Source organism: Phytophthora parasitica (assembly GCF_000247585.1).
Source record: "Phytophthora parasitica INRA-310 unplaced genomic scaffold supercont2.19, whole genome shotgun sequence".
Classification (NCBI taxonomy): domain Eukaryota; phylum Oomycota; class Peronosporomycetes; order Peronosporales; family Peronosporaceae; genus Phytophthora; species Phytophthora nicotianae.
The window spans coordinates 39,977-54,889 of record NW_008649005.1 but is presented as its reverse complement, the minus strand read 5'-3'; the positions used below and the strand labels follow the sequence as shown (position 1 = coordinate 54,889).

Here is a 14,913-nt window from a genome sequence, read left to right as displayed (position 1 = left end):
TATGCAATGATTGGCTCCTAGAGCCCCTGGTACCATGTACCGGGTATTTCAAGAGTGACTGGTCACTCTTCATGTAACTTGGGTACACTTGGGGTATGTACCCCGTTACACCATCTATCATGTTTTGGGCACATATGCAGTCCTGCTGACACATGCGCTCGGGATAACGTGGTCTCTACGCAAGCACTACAGCCCCACTATCTGCATCTTGTATTTAGGGTTATCGCAGTGCATTGGTGGACGTCTACCGAAGTAATCTCCTTGAACTTGATCCACAACTGGATACGGAGCTACGCCGAGTGTTGGAGGGGTACGAGAAAGGAATCAATAATTTTAAGAAACGGGGGTTGATGAAGATCAACGAAGGTAACCGCCAGTTGAAGATCAACGGTTTCGAGCTGGTAGCTGCAAAGTTAATGAAGCTCGAGCCAAAACCCATTGGGCAAGCATGGTCTACAGTTCTTTTTGGGTGGAGTTTTTTTCTGTTTTAATATGGAATCTAATGAGCCGGGCTGATTTGATTGATAGCATTATGCTACAGCACATGGAGTGAATAGAAGACTGTCTTGTCGTTGAAGAACAAGGCCACAAAGGCGACCAAACAGGGGCCAACAAATTTGGGAAGCATGTATATGCAAACCCATACCAGCCTTCTCAATGTGCAATTTTAGCACTTGCCGTTCACATATTTTCCTGTCCTGAACGTTCTATTGGGGGTAAACAGCAGCTATTTATTGGGAGTGATAGTAAAGATCGCTTCGGTCGTCTTCTACGTCGCGTTATTGGGTCACTGAGTGAGGAGGAGCTACGTGAGTTGAGTCGCACCCCTGAAGTCATCGGTACCCACAGTCTGCGTAAAGGGAGCAGCTCCTACGCTCTGGGCCAAGTTAATGGCCCCACTCCTGTGTCAGTCTATCTACGAATGGGTCAGAGTCTTGGAAGACTCAATGACCAATACATCCACTTTGGAGAAGGGGCTGACCAACTGTGTGGACGAATGATAGCCGGACTGCCATTTGATTCCAACCGTTTTGGGGTTGTTCCTCCTCATTTTCCGCCGCTAATAACCAGACCTCCTTAAAATTGAGATTTTGCAGAAAAACCTCAAAATTAAAAAAAAAACTAAGCATCCAGAAACTGCAAAAATAAAACACGAAACTCTGAGTGGCCGTTGAATACTGAGCGACAACTACGCCCCCGCGTTGGTTTCCGAACAGTCACAAGCTAATTTAGCAACCTCACAAGCTCCTTCTACATTTGATGTCTTCTACTTCGCCTTCAATTATCCCGTTGAAGTGTTCGTCCTGAAGTCTACGGCTTACCAGAGTCTGTTCAATGGGGACAACCAAACCACCAGCATTCAAAAGCAAGCACACAGTGAAATACGGGCTAAAAGTCTCAGCCCGGGCTCCTGGTAGTAGTAAAGTGACAAGCGTCATCTGCAGGTTCTGTTCAAGATTTGGGCGGGAGGACAAGCCGAATGCGCAACACAAGGCTTCAAGTCGACACAAAGTTTATCAAAAGTTTCTTCCGTATCTTTACGAGTCGGACAACAAAGGACAGCATCCGATAAAATGGGCAGAGTACACAGTAGTTTATCCAATGATGAAGATCGTGAGGCGTTTTTCGATACAGCATCAGCTCACAGTCAGCAAAAAATGAAATCACACTTTCAAGAAGGAGGCTCGGTTGAATTCCACTTCAGGAAGTCACTTGTGGATCTCGTTATTGGAGAATTACTTTTCCACCAGGACGATGTGGATGGGATTTCGCATGAAAGAGCGTTGGCACTTTTTGCAGCTGTTGGTGAAAAAGGTGCTAGCACTGTTGGAGAAGCTAGTAGCACCGCTGGCTATGTTGTTCGTGTAAAAAATCGCCGTAAATTCAATCTCCTTGTTCAGTTCATCGCATGTGGCTCAGCATTTCGTCAAGCTTCACAACAAATGGAGTGTGTAAAGCTTGAGACTGGCTTAGGTGAATATGGGGGTTGCACGGATACTATGGCAGCAAATTATGCACGTGTGGTATGTGCTCAGAGCTTGCAGCTTTCTCAGCGTCTTGAGTAAGTTTGGGCCTTTTCGCTGGCTTTTGATGGTTCTACTCGCCTAGGAATGTCATACCTGGATGTTCGGGTTCGATTTAGACATGGTGCAGATACTCAAAACTTTCTTCTATTGGCGATACCATTGTACCAGCGCCATACGGATGCTTACATGCTCGATGTTTTGGTTCGCTTTTTAGATGCGACTATTATAAGCTGGAGGGACTATGTACTTGCTGTATCCAGTGACGGAGCGTCTAGTATGACTGGAAACGTGAAGGGACTCGTTACAAGGCTACAAAACGTTTGTGCTCCTGGCATTCTCCGAGTTTGGTGTGGCCTTCACCAGTTCGACCTCGTGATGCAGCGTGTGTACTCGACTGCCATGGATGACAAGTTTTATTCGACCCTGACAGGTCTCATCGGACATTTACGACGACAGCAAAATCTAGTCACACAAATGCAGTTGACATGCCCAAAAGTGGCGAGCACTAGGTGGATTTCCATGGGGACGGTCACTAAATGGTTGACAAAGTACCATTTTAAAATTCGAGCCCACTTAGCAGAAAAAGCACCCACTTGTGCTCCTTCAGATTCGTGGTGGTGCACGCTTTTTATTATTCATGCAATTGTGGAGGAGGCGTCGGAGGTATTTGTTACTCTTCAGGGAAAGACACTGTACTCACAGAGCAATGTAATCTCATGAACGACTTGATTCATTCATATTGCGCTATGTCCGGTATGGTTGGACCTTTGAAGGACAAAGAACTTGAAAGAGCTGTTGAAATGGACCCAACTCAAGTCTGTGGTGCGTTCGCTCTAACGATAGAAAACGCAAGTATTTGTATGGCCGGAACGAGTGTATGGGTCTGCGAGACTATGGCGAGAATTGGTCGAGAAGACGACTCGGAATTAGAGCGGATTGCCCGGTGCACAGCTCGAGTGTTTGTACAGGCGGCTGACGGCATTTCAAAGATCATAGCAGAGCGAAATGACGTTAACCAACCTTTCGTCTCGTCAACACCGAAGGTTTTACCGCATCAACTTATCAATGTGAACATGACTACATTCGCAAAGATACTCGACCACCATCGCTCTCGACTTTTGCGTCATTATAAAGTTCCTGAGCATGTTGAAGCTATAGGGGACCAACTCGTTCAGTTACAACGCGCATTCCGCAAAGAAGAACCACTTCGAGAGATGATATTGGACAACCAAAAGAGTGGATCAGGATTTAAAAAGTGTTGGGACGATATCTACACTCGCTTTCCAGCTCTTGCTAATTTCTGCTCTGGTATTGCTTCAGCTTTCCCGAATACAGCTACGGTCGAATCCGACTTCTCAATGATTGGAGTACTGAAGAACGACTATCGAACGTCACTAACTGACTTCTCCCTTGAAGGTATTCTTCATTGCAAGCAGTACAGCCAACTAGCAGCACTTGCAGCACACACGGACGTGAAGTCGGGTCAAGATCAAAAACAAAAAACTAAGATTTCAAAAGCCTCAAAACAAGCTATTTTTGAAAAATCTCAAAATTAAGGAGGTCTGCTAATAACTAGTCAAATGACTGTGCAATACTGGGATGAAGTGGTTAGTGGCTTTTCTAATTACCCGCGTGGAGTTCAGTCCGCTTTTCCGTTTTGGTTGGCATCTATTATCTTTCACGAAGATTATCTACGTAAAAATCTGTGCGAGAACATCCAATATCTAAGTTGAGAGCATTTTCGTCGAATTCGCTTCTCCATCTACAGCGTGGTGCACCAATACTTCTATAGGAACTTCACCGGTGTGTAGCCTAAAGACAACTGGGATTCCTGCTCATCTCGCAGTTGCACAACAGGTTAGCCTCCTTAAAGAAGAGGTCGCCAACCTGCGCACAAGCATGGAAACGACGTTACCTAGTACGATCGTACGAGAACTGCGCCAGCACTTTGTTGTTAATGGTGTCGCACCCATTTCGCTGCATGACCTTGACTCAAGGATCTCGGAGTTGGAGACCAGAATGACAGCGCGTTTTTCCAGCGCACTCCTAGATATCCAAATACCCCGCACTACCACAGTGCCTACTACTACAAACGGACAGCACAACTGGCAAACATGGTCATGGAACGACGGCCAAATTTACCATAATGTTCCCAAAGACTGGGAATTTCCTGCGCGAGCAAACGCAAAATTACTATGGAATTTGTGGTTCTTTATAGATAAAGATGTTAGAATCCGCCCTTACCGGTTGCTCAACAAACCATACGACATTTTGTCACAGCATCAAATGAGACATACTCGGGTTAGAATAGTGATGGAGCATTTGGAGCAGCTTGCAAAAGAAGCTCAACTATTTCCTTCTGGATTGACTAGTGTATCAATGCTAGAAATTCCCGCGGCTGACAAAGTTTTTGATACTTCTTTCGCGATGATGCTATCGAAACTGTACACCAGAGCTCCAAAGCGAGCCGAGAACTTGTCGTGTGGTACGCTCTACAACAGACTCTGCCAGTATCGTAAAAAAAAAAAACTATTTAGTAAATAATCATAAGAAAAAAAACAGTGTTAGCCAATCAATAATCATAAGAAAAAAAAACATTGTTAGCCAATCAAAAGGTGTTATTAAATGTGATCTGATTCCTATCACAAACGCCGTCATTATATACGTTTTGAACTACACTCAATTGAATGGTTACATGCACACCTGCGACAGAAATTGAAGTCTACAGTACTACACACTTTGGCGTTTACATCTGAGAATGAGCTAGCTGCTATGGTCTATTGTGCTCTCGTCTCGATTCGGTTTCGAGCTGTTGGGTTCATTTGCTGACTTCGTTCGTCTGGAAGCTCGCTGCGAACTCGTTGAACGCGCGCAGGAAGCGGTTGTCCGTCCAGTTGATCTTGGCTCCATTGGCCAGGTGAGTCGGGGCGTCTTCAGCCGTTCGGAGCGCGCGGTTCTGACACCCGCTATCGCTCTCGTTGGCAGTCTCAGTGGTCGAACCGGCAGGCATTACGGTGCCTTGCACTTGAGTCTGCATCCCCGAGTTGTTCACAATGGGCACGCACTGCTTGTAGATTTGCCAGTTGGGCTCGTGCAGTGCCAGCCAGTAGAAGCGCAGGGTGCAGTCACCCGAGCACTTGGAGAAGTCGGCTTTGACGCTGGCGGGGTATCCGGTGCCGTAGGCCGCAACACAATCGTCCTGGTGGTCCACCATAGTGTCGTCGATCCAAACCTCGCACGGACCGTGGTGCGAGTCGATGAATCCTTTCTGCTCCTGGTCGTTCTGCCAGTTCATGACACTGAGACCCGAGACATCGACTGGTGAGACGTCAGTTCGGGTGTTAGCGCAGTCCGTGACCTGCTGGTCCAGCATATCGCGCAGCGAAGAGTAACCGGCATTAGCGAACGACGAGGTGAACGTCGCCGCGTTCGCCTCCGGGCTGTCGTCCCACTTGAGGCCTCCAAAGGCACTATTGACGTCGGCTGTAATGGTCTTGACGTATTTGGTCGAGGATGACGGGTCAACGAACTGAGCAGCCGGTTTGGACACGTATCCGTGAGCGTCAGCGGAGTTGAAGGCGAGTGCGGCCGTGACGGCAGCAGCGATGACAGTGGAGTGAATGAGTTGCATGGTTGCGAGTGTGTTGGCGCTGTAGGTGTTGTTGGTTGATGGCAAATTGAGGAATGATTGGGACCAAAGTTTTCGTGTCGCCTTGGCAAAACTCAGAAGAGACACTGCTAGCTCGATCCGTGATACTTGTCCTTCCATCCACTCGCCGAGTTTTGCTGCCACCTCTGGATTCACATCATGGTGTTGGACAAATAACGTGTGAGGTGATCAGTCATTTCTCGCTGTTTGAACGGCGCGAAGAATCGTCATTGACAGCAGGCATCAGTTGGAGGTACAGCCGCCACACACGCGACTGCAGCTGGGAAGGTGTTTCTGAACAACATTTAAGCCGTCAGGACATCTCTGACCACTTTGCTTTGTCACGCCATAATAACGGTGGACTTGACTCCGAACATCTAGTGACAGGCGGCGACGTTCTGTGGCACTGCCACGGTTGCAGTGGAATGAGTGATCATTCGAAGCATATGCATCGAAATGGAGGCGAAGTCAGGTCGACCAGCTTAAGCCTGTATCAATGGTCGTCCCCCACTATAACTGCTACTCGAAGCCATTTCTCAACTTATTTTGGTAAACGTGATCGCCTCTTTTTGCTATAGTATACCCGTGTTCTTTACAGTCTGCTACGGGGAATCGCGACGAATTGTGGGGTCCTTGTGCTCGTCGTAGTTGCGTTCTAGGTAGTCCACATGCACAAAAGCTCGCTCCACATTGTCCAGTGCCTCCACTTTATCCTGCAAGCTCAGACTGATGTCGTGGGCATCCTTGACGCACATATCCTCTGGCAAGATGACCTCCATCTCCACCAAATAGTTGTTCCCGAAGTGATACGCTCTCACTATGTCCGTCCTCATCATGGGGTGGTGGACGTCGCCCAGCAAACGGATCTGGTCAATAAACTCCTGGTCGGCCTCTGCGATGCAGTTAATAACTACAGTTAGTATACGGGTAACCAAGCAATACAACAGCAGGTGACGTACGAAGGCCAACTAGTCGCTCCACCTGTTCTTTCCCTGTTGCTAACCAGCTAACAGCGATGTACACTGAGATGACGATGGCACCAATAGAATCCAGATACCAGAGATTCGAGTGCCAGTGAGCAGCGAAGGCAGCAGCGACAGCCACCGAATTACTAAAGACATCGTTGCGGTGGTCCTACACAAGCAGCACACAAATTATCAGGCCGTGGCTACTGACTCCAGTCTGTTCGATGCAATCTCACCTGGGCCAGAGCATCGGCTGAAGGCGAATGGGACGCGATCTTGGTGCAGATATGCCACAGCAGTAACTTGATGACAATTGCAACCAGCAGCACGATCATGGTGAACGAAGAGAAGTCCAGTTCCCGCTGGTGGCCTTTAAAGCCCTTGACTAGAGCCTCCACCGACTGCTGAATCACCTCAATAGCTGAGAAAATAAACATATAACGTCAGAATAGGTGCTAAGCCTACTACAAAACTGTAGTAGCTATGTCTCACCTGCCATTCCCATCAGGGTGGCTGAAATAATGACTGCAATCGGCTCGAGGCGTCGTCTGCCGGCTGGATACTTGACACTCGGGGTGTGCATCCGCTTGTCCGAGTACCAGAAGAGAGCTTGCGATGTGAGATCCAGTATGGAATCCACAAGTGACGATAGTACAGCCAGTGAGCCACTAGTGAAGGCCGCGTAGATCTTGACAATAGCGAGAGCCTAAGCGCATCAAATTCCAGCGACTAATTAATCGACAGGTGGGTACAGCAAGGCGGAAATCTATCGACAGACGCACCACATTGGCTGCGAGCGACGCGTTGATGGCGACCTGCACGCGCAGAATGGCGTTTGAGGGCGAGGCCAGACGCTGCTCCTCCACGTCCGCCTCCTTCTTGAGCAGGAACGCGTGCGAGACCTGCGAGCGGCGATAGCGATCATCAGCCTTGGTGCTTCCAAGCGTTGGAGTGATGGTCAGTGTCCCGTAGCCATTGGGCGAATGTTGCAGCGACGAAGATTCGGCCATTGAGAGTGGAGAGAAGGAGACGACCGACCAGATCCGAGCCAATTCGTAACTGACCACCAAGCAGCATTTCCCACCGAACCGCTCTGAATCTGATACATAGAGCTAGCAAATGTTGAAGTCCCGAACCGCTTTCAATTCGTTACAATTGTCGTACTTAACCCATTCCGCCTTTAGTCTCCAGTCATACATTGACGTGGTGCTATGTTCGCACTGACCCGCATCTCGGACGTCATTCCAGTGGCTCCGGAGCTTTTCGACGCCGACTACACGCAGGTTCTAATAGAGGAGATCGACCGCAAGTACGCTAACAAGGTCATCGCAGATGTGGGACTCTGTATCACACTTTACGACTTTGTGAGCATCGGCGACGCGTTCGTCCACCCGTCGGACGGCACGTCGCACTCTCAGGTGGAATTCCGCTTGGTTGTGTTCAGACCATTCGTTGGCGAAGTGCTCAAGGGCCGCATCGTGAGCTGCACGGAGGAGCACATCCGAGTTAGTATGGACTTTGTGCAGGACATCATCATCCCGTCCTACGCGCTGCAGACGCCGTCCTACTTGTGAGCAAGCAGCAGTTTGGGCTGGACTGTGTTTCATAATTTGTACTGACTTGCTCTTATGTGGCTGTAGTGATACGGCGGAGAGACTTTGGGTCTGGAAGTACTCGGAAGGACAAGGTACGGATAATGTGGACGTAGCTTTTAACTGGTTGATACTGACGAACTGACTAACTGAGCAGAGAAATTCTACATGGACTTGCACGAGGAAATCCGCTTCCGTGTCACCAACATCAACTTCACACGCGTGACCAAGACAGCAAAAGGTTCAGTGCTACTAGCAATTGTAGGGAGTAATTTGTGCTGACTGTTGCTATTGGAAACAGGTATCCAGGCCACTACGACGGAGGCGACGGACAAGGCGGAGAAGGAGGTCAGTGCCGGTGACATGCGGCAATCTCTGGCCCGTCGACGGTCGTCGAGTGTGGATCTATCGGACAACGACCCCACACCGTCTGCTATACACATCCTGGTGAGTAGACTATGAAGCTTCTTGTCGATGTTCAAGTGCATTTCTGATCGTGTTTGTGTTGCTGGTTTTATTAGGGAACGATCGATGAGGACGGATTAGGTTTGTCATCGTGGTGGACGAGTTAATTGACAGAGAAGACGAGGGTCCATAAGCGACGAATGCATCGCATAAACGCAGTTATCATGGTCTTTTTTCAGTTCATTTGCTTCTTCAGTGTCCGTTACAGACACAGGGGGCGCAGTCACTTGCCAAGTTGAGCCCCATGTCGTCGGAAGCAGCTGCCACGGCGCTCAAGTCTCGAGCAGAGGTGCAGCTCCTGAACTCTCTTAACCAGAAGAAAGCGAGCTCCATGTCGTCGGAAGCAGCTGCCACGGCGCTCAAGTCTCGAGCAGAGGTGCAGCTCCTGAACTCTCTTAACCAGAAGAAAGCGAGCTCCACGTCGCTGTATCTCAAGGAAGAGCAGCTGAAAGCAGAAGATGAAGAGGATTCACAACAAACTCAAGCGCGGAATCGAATCTCCTTCGAGGCAATGTCAGCGTGTAGCGAGGAAGCCCGGATGATCTCGGAGGTCCGGCAGCTGGAGGACGATTTCTTCATCGTAGGCGCCGAGAACAACCAGAAGCTGCTTCAAACCCAGCCAGAAGGTCCCAGTCAGATCGAATTGAACGCTGTTCGTCGTCGTGATCGCCACATGGAGGCTCAGATGCAGTACGGAGAAGAAGTTAAGGCCATTAGCGAGGACGTGGAAGTCGCGATCATCCGAGCAGCTGATCACGTCAAGGAAGTACTTGCCACAGTCGATTTGGCGATCCAGGAGGCAAAATCAGCGCTTACGAACAACGAGCTGTTGCTGGCGTCTGACAATTACAAAATCCTGCGGATGTGGAGCGAGTTGGACGCTGTTTGCCAGCGGAGAACGGACGAGATCGCACAGTTCGCTGCTCAACTAGAAGAAATTGAGCAATCTCGCATCAATCGGATACGCATGGGCCTGCAACGATTGACGTGTGTGTTGATGGAGACAGCACACGCTCTGCCGCCTGAAGTGGAGCGTATCATCGAAGCCGAGGCGTATGAAGTGAATACCGTAGTGATCTCTAATCGCAGAGTGTATGCAGATCTGGTGGCCAGGATGGAGACGGCCAATGTCGATGTCTTCCTGAACGCCAGACTCGCGTGGGAACAGGGTCAGATACGCTGGCGTCACTTACGGCACGAAGATGTGATTGCCAAGTTCCAAGCCACACTCAACTCCCCTCTGTTCACAGACCCAGAGGAGCGACAGCAGTTACTTGAGCAGATTCGAGTTTTCCAAGAGAGAATTCACGACGAGCAGCGTCTAGCGGTTCTGAAGCAGTTGAAGGATGCTGGAGCTTCTCTCACTTCGGACCAAGCGAAACGTTTCTTGGAGGAGTTGAGTTGTACGCAGCAGTTTGAAGAAGAGAAGAACCAGTCCTTCTTTTCTGAGTTGAGAGGACTCCATGAGTCCAAAGATGACGCTGCTAAGGGCCTAAGAGAGGCTCTGCGCTTGGAACTTCACGGCTTTGGAGCTATGGCGAAGGAAGGAGCGATTGCAGAGGCCAAGAAAACTCTACTCACGCTGCTCAGTGACGACTCGATGGAAGACTTTTTTCGTGCTGCTGGCGGCTTGAAAGTCGAGCTCGATACTCTGGCGAAGCAGCTTTGCATCGCAGACCTCATTTACAACTCAAACCTGGAGCCAGTCGTGAGTTCTGTGGGAATCCTGTTGAGTTCGCTACCACTGGCAAATGTGATGGAGAAGCAAGGCAAAGAGGCGGAGCGGAAGGCAGTGCAGTCAACACTCGATAAGGTCCGCAAGGCCACCAAAGGCGAGATTATGTCGCTGTTACCCAGTCTGCAGACTCAAATCTCGATGCTCATGAACCTCGAGGAAATGAGCGACAAGTTTAAAGCTGAACTTGGTGACATTGCAGCCCAATTGGACACAATTATCCGCGAGTACGGCTCTATTCAAGACAATGAAGCATCAAATTCATCAGCAATTAGCACGATCACTTCATTAATGGGAGCTTCAAATGACAAGCGTCCTCCGTCCGTAGCTGCCCCAGCGAGTGTCAAGAGTACGACAAAGATCCCTGCAACAATCACTACGACATCGCTTTCTAAGGGCAAGACAATTGATATATCTCAAAACAATGGTAACGCTGTTGATCTCCAGGCGATTCGAAAGGTGCAACGAAGTCTCGGTACGCTTCTGTATGCGTCTGAACTGGGCTTACCCTGGCAGGAGCATTTGCATTTCATCGCCGACCAGCTCCAGTTGCAGACTAATGCTAATCGTATCGTGGATGAAGTCATTACTAAAGAATGTAACGCTCTAATTGAAACGCGACAACAAGAGAGTCGACTGCTAGTGGAGGAAATGGGGAAGCGGATGGAGCAGCAGAGCGCACAGCTGCACGATCATGTCGAGAAGCTCGCAAGGTTTTTCCTTCGAGTGGTGCTTTGTCTCGAGGAAAGTGTTGATAAGGTTCAGTACGTCAACTTGAGTGTGATGGATCTCCTGGACACACTTAAAGACAACGATGAAGACGCTCTGGCTGATCTGGAGACCAAGTTAACGCAGAGCTCCGCACGTCTTCGACACTCGCCAAATAGCAACGTTTTACGTGAGGAATTCCAGCGTTCGTCGGATCTCTTGATGCACATTGAAGGAGAGTATCGGACCTATGACAAGCGCGTGTCTCTGGCTGCAGATAACAATGTCGTCGCGATCGACAAACAGCGACTGCTGTATCTTCAGCGTCTCTGCGACTTCTTTGGGTTACATCAGACAAATCAACCCCAGGGTGATGACTCGTTTAACCTAGACTACTTCCTCAGCGCGCAACATATTGATATCCCCATATCGGTGGTTAATCCAGTTCCTCAAGAGAAAACGAGCAACAGCATTGTCGAGGCTTGGACTGGAGAGCCCCCGCCTGCGTCTGATGAGCCAGAGCCCCCAGAAAAGGAAATATTTCGAACGACATCGGGCCTCGAGATGGTTGTCGTTCTCTCTCTTACCGGCCTTGCTCAGAACATCTTAATACAAAGTGAAGAGGAGGACACGGAGCAACAATTGGTAGAGGAAGTTGGACCAACTGACCCTTCTTCTAGTGAGCAAAACACACCCCGTGATGATAAACTAAGTTCACGTACGAATGAAGAGAACACGACGGAATTTGAGCCACAAAGTTCACGATCGCTAGAGCAAACTGTACTGGAGAAAGTTCAAACGGAGTTCTTGGTACTGAGTGTCCCCAGTAACACTGTTGAGAGCCTGCTAGCCACTTTTCGAGACGCTATTTTATCCAAGTATGACTCGGACGCGACAACTACTGCCACTCAGACGGAAGAAACTCGTGATGAACGCCACGCGAGCTCTTCAATGCTCCTCGAGGAGAGACTGCGTGTTCACTGGCCACGCAAAGGAAGACTGGACGTGCAGTTCTACCAGCCTCGAATGGGGGAGCTTTTGAATCACCAGCAACGACAAGAGCGGCATCTGCGTGGAGTCTGGTTAAAGGTGGATGAACAGCAAGCAGCATTCGCGAAGAAAGTGGAGGAAGCTCTTGCACACGTGGAGCAGACCCGAGTGACGCAGATCAACTTTCAAGCTCAGCTTCCCCTTCAACAAAGCCTGGCAGCTCTTCAGGGCCTGGAAGTGAAGACCAAGAAGCGTCTCGGAGTCTTTAAAGGCGAAGCGATGGAGATCCTGGCTGCACTTCAAGCAATGACAGCTAGTGATATCAACAGCTTATTATCGTCGTGTCAAGACTATATCCGCGCTTGTTCGTCTCAACTTTTCCCCGACTTGACGAGCACTGAGATTATCACTGGATGCGATTACCACCCCGAGGAGATCAGTGCGATCAAGGAAAAACTCGCTGCTGTTGAAGCTCAGACTCGGGATCAAATATCCGAGCGAGAGAAGCAAATTGATGAGATTAGTAGCAAGCAGGGCCAAATTCTGGACATGTGGGAAGCGTTCAAGACGAGGTCTCAGATGTGTATGCAGAGTTTGGCTATGAAAGAAGGACTTGGGCAGAAGTTCGGCCTTCCTCGGAGAACAGCTCAAGAGCGCTATCGGTCTGAAATGACGAGGTGTGAAGCACGTTCTGCTGCGATTAATACGCTCTTAGCGTCACTTGTATCGTTAGTCGACGAAGGGAAAAGTGGCGGACATTCGGAATCACTGCTCAATGAGCAGGACCTTACACGTGATGTGTTATCTAAGCTGATGCAGCTCCGTGCGAAGATTTATCATCGAGGAATGTACTTTGGATTCTTACGATCTCCTAGCCAACTGGAACTCAAGCCAGCTGAGTTTAATCCAGCAACAGGGAGAGAAGAGGAAATGATACGTGACCACGAAGTAGTGGACGAAGAGGATCGAGTGCTAGCGGTTCCTTTCTTAGAGTTTGCCGGTCAAGTGAGCGCTAAATGCCAAGAAGAAACGAAGGCATTGTACCAGCACGAAGGGAAAAATGAAGAGCTCCCGCCGTCGGGTGTACCCGCAGTTTTGGAGGAATATCTGTCCGGTCAACTGGAAAAGGCTCGGGCGTTCGTGATGCTACAAGAAATGTCGTATCGAGAGCAAGTGGATTTGTTCGCAGATCTGTTGACTCTTGCACCGGGAGTCGTTGCGAGAAACTTGGCGGAGCAGGCAAAGCTAGAAATGCGGCGAAAGATTTCCGAAATGGTCTCAGCGTTTGAGTCTCAATATCAGTCGTGGATGGATCTCAAAAACCGTCATACATTAGAGCTGCGACCGCATCTCTGCAGTCCTAACAACGTTCACCTTCTAAAAGAGCTGGAAGAGCGTGAAAAAGCGCGCTCGACGTCAACTCAAGTTGCTCTGTACAACCTTCGAAGCCAGTTCTTGGCGGAGCAGATTCAGATCTCGTTGGCGTTCGAAGCGAGACTGATTGGACTCTGTCAGTGCCTGATGCTGCTGCTGGACTCGTCGGTGCTGTCGCTGGACGATCTGAAGCCATTTTCAGGCGAGGAACTGCCGAAGCGTAAGCGCAAGTCACTGAAACGACTGCGCAAAGTGGCTCGAGTGAATGAATTCGGCGATTCTCGCGAAGTGAAACGAACTGCTGCCGAGCTGCAGAAATTGACTCAAGGCGGCGAGACTCCGCGCTTTCCGCTGCGGTCGTGGACTGGCATTCCTTCGTTTGGAGTGCAGTCACTCTGGGAAGAGGTGAAGGCGGATATTCAGGCCAAGGATTTGGCAAGACAGTCCCCTGAATCTGTTGTACAACATGACACTTCCGTCCAAGATTTGATCTGTTTACCTCTGGCATCCAACGACGGCGCATGTGTTGCCCTTCTCACCCCTGCACACCGAGCACTCATTCGAGCACGAGATTCTGCCTACACCGATTACATGATCTTCTGTCGCGAGGAAACGAGACGGTTTCTAGACAATCTCCACGAACGAATTGAGGACGAAGTCAAGTGGATGCTGAGCTGGGAAAAAGGGATATCGAACATGAGACAGCAATTGCCAATATGAATGCCTCGAACAAGTGATCCATATACATAGGGCTGTTTTGTGTATTGCACGAAACGTTTCGTGCAGTTCGTGCACTTGCATTTAACATTTTATTACGTATAGAACCCATACTTACAAGCCATCGTTAATTGACGTCCGTGTCAACCAAGGCCCTTCCAAGCAGAATATACTCTAGGTAGCTTGGAGCTGCAAGTTCGCTCCATCAAAGCTTCAACACGCATTTTGGTGTGGGTTTTGTATTTGGTCACCAAAAATGGTCCAAATGAAGTTTTTATTTTACAAATTTGACCACACGGGGACCCATGAACTAGACGAGTGCCGCCCGCTTTGGTTGGTCCCAACCCGTGGAGCTCGCTAAATTGACCAATATTGACCAATAGGGATGTCGCAGAAAAGCGTGACCGTTAGTGGGCTATATTTGTAATTCATATATTTCTGAGAGCATTCTAGAAGGTAGGGGTAGGCTAAAAGATAGGTGGTATTGCATGTAAAAGAGTGGTGTAGCCAAGGCAACCACTTAGGTTTATGCGCTTAAACGTTCAACACACACACGGACGGACACACGGACACCGCACTCGCCTATGTGGTGGAGTGGGGTTGGACTGCCGACTGACGGAGGGGGTACTCCGATAACCGTGGGGTTGCTGAGGGCTCACCTTGTGTACCCGTCGGCGGGGCTGGCTACTGT

General features: G+C 49.4%; 6 protein-coding genes across 7 annotated transcripts; 4 read left to right on the top strand and 2 right to left on the bottom strand.

Moving 5' to 3' along the window:
• Nucleotides 1–1,335: 1,335 nt before the first annotated feature.
• Nucleotides 1,336–2,256, top strand: PPTG_22567 (hypothetical protein; the record flags this gene model as incomplete). The annotated part of the gene is made up of 2 exons (XM_008905167.1): nucleotides 1,336–1,614; nucleotides 2,242–2,256. The coding sequence occupies 2 exons, from the start codon at nucleotides 1,336–1,338 to the stop codon at nucleotides 2,254–2,256; spliced, it is 294 nt and encodes a 97-aa protein (XP_008903415.1).
• A 517-nt stretch (nucleotides 2,257–2,773) lies between these two features.
• On the top strand, nucleotides 2,774–3,583 carry PPTG_10187 (hypothetical protein; the record flags this gene model as incomplete). The annotated part of the gene is made up of 1 exon (XM_008904817.1): nucleotides 2,774–3,583. The coding sequence occupies one exon, from the start codon at nucleotides 2,774–2,776 to the stop codon at nucleotides 3,581–3,583; it is 810 nt and encodes a 269-aa protein (XP_008903065.1).
• Nucleotides 3,584–4,689: 1,106 nt separating this feature from the next.
• Nucleotides 4,690–5,724, bottom strand: PPTG_10186 (hypothetical protein). Its single transcript, XM_008904816.1, has one exon. The coding sequence runs from the start codon at nucleotides 5,656–5,658 to the stop codon at nucleotides 4,846–4,848; it is 813 nt and encodes a 270-aa protein (XP_008903064.1). The 5' UTR covers nucleotides 5,659–5,724; the 3' UTR covers nucleotides 4,690–4,845.
• Nucleotides 5,725–6,083: 359 nt separating this feature from the next.
• On the bottom strand, nucleotides 6,084–7,730 carry PPTG_10185. 2 transcript variants are annotated; one of them, XM_008904814.1, is made up of 5 exons: nucleotides 7,424–7,730; nucleotides 7,134–7,347; nucleotides 6,878–7,062; nucleotides 6,636–6,810; nucleotides 6,084–6,568 (listed from the first exon to the last, which is right to left on the bottom strand). In XM_008904814.1, the coding sequence occupies exons 1-5, from the start codon at nucleotides 7,649–7,651 to the stop codon at nucleotides 6,279–6,281; spliced, it is 1,092 nt and encodes a 363-aa protein (XP_008903062.1). In that variant the 5' UTR covers nucleotides 7,652–7,730; the 3' UTR covers nucleotides 6,084–6,278. The 2 variants fall into 2 exon arrangements, with proteins under 2 accessions (XP_008903062.1, XP_008903063.1); XM_008904815.1 differs by having other exon boundaries at nucleotides 6,658–6,810.
• Nucleotides 7,731–7,818: 88 nt separating this feature from the next.
• Nucleotides 7,819–8,881, top strand: PPTG_10184 (DNA-directed RNA polymerase). The gene is made up of 5 exons (XM_008904813.1): nucleotides 7,819–8,211; nucleotides 8,282–8,328; nucleotides 8,391–8,474; nucleotides 8,535–8,680; nucleotides 8,755–8,881. Exons 1-5 carry the CDS (start codon nucleotides 7,853–7,855, stop codon nucleotides 8,803–8,805), a joined length of 687 nt encoding a protein of 228 aa, XP_008903061.1. The 5' UTR covers nucleotides 7,819–7,852; the 3' UTR covers nucleotides 8,806–8,881.
• Nucleotides 8,882–8,942: 61 nt separating this feature from the next.
• PPTG_10183 (hypothetical protein) lies at nucleotides 8,943–14,362 on the top strand (the record flags this gene model as incomplete). The annotated part of the gene is made up of 1 exon (XM_008904812.1): nucleotides 8,943–14,362. One exon carries the CDS (start codon nucleotides 8,943–8,945, stop codon nucleotides 14,223–14,225), a length of 5,283 nt encoding a protein of 1,760 aa, XP_008903060.1. The 3' UTR covers nucleotides 14,226–14,362.
• Between the last annotated feature and the right edge of the window lie 551 nt (nucleotides 14,363–14,913).

Excerpts from the sequence above, each read along its gene's own strand:
- PPTG_10185 (XM_008904814.1), bottom strand. The coding sequence starts at position 7,651 with ATGGCCGAATCTTCGTCGCTGCAACATTCGCCCAATGGCTACGGGACA. Across the intron at positions 6,811-6,877 it reads CAGCCGATGCTCTGGCCCAG|GACCACCGCAACGATGTCTT; the intron begins GTGAGATTGCAT and ends CTGCTTGTGTAG. Across the intron at positions 6,569-6,635 it reads GGAGCGACTAGTTGGCCTTC|AGGCCGACCAGGAGTTTATT; the intron begins GTACGTCACCTG and ends ACTGCATCGCAG.
- PPTG_10184 (XM_008904813.1), top strand. The coding sequence starts at position 7,853 with ATGTTCGCACTGACCCGCATCTCGGACGTCATTCCAGTGGCTCCGGAG. Across the intron at positions 8,329-8,390 it reads GAAGTACTCGGAAGGACAAG|AGAAATTCTACATGGACTTG; the intron begins GTACGGATAATG and ends CTAACTGAGCAG. Across the intron at positions 8,475-8,534 it reads CGTGACCAAGACAGCAAAAG|GTATCCAGGCCACTACGACG; the intron begins GTTCAGTGCTAC and ends TATTGGAAACAG.
- PPTG_10186 (XM_008904816.1), bottom strand. The coding sequence starts at position 5,658 with ATGCAACTCATTCACTCCACTGTCATCGCTGCTGCCGTCACGGCCGCA.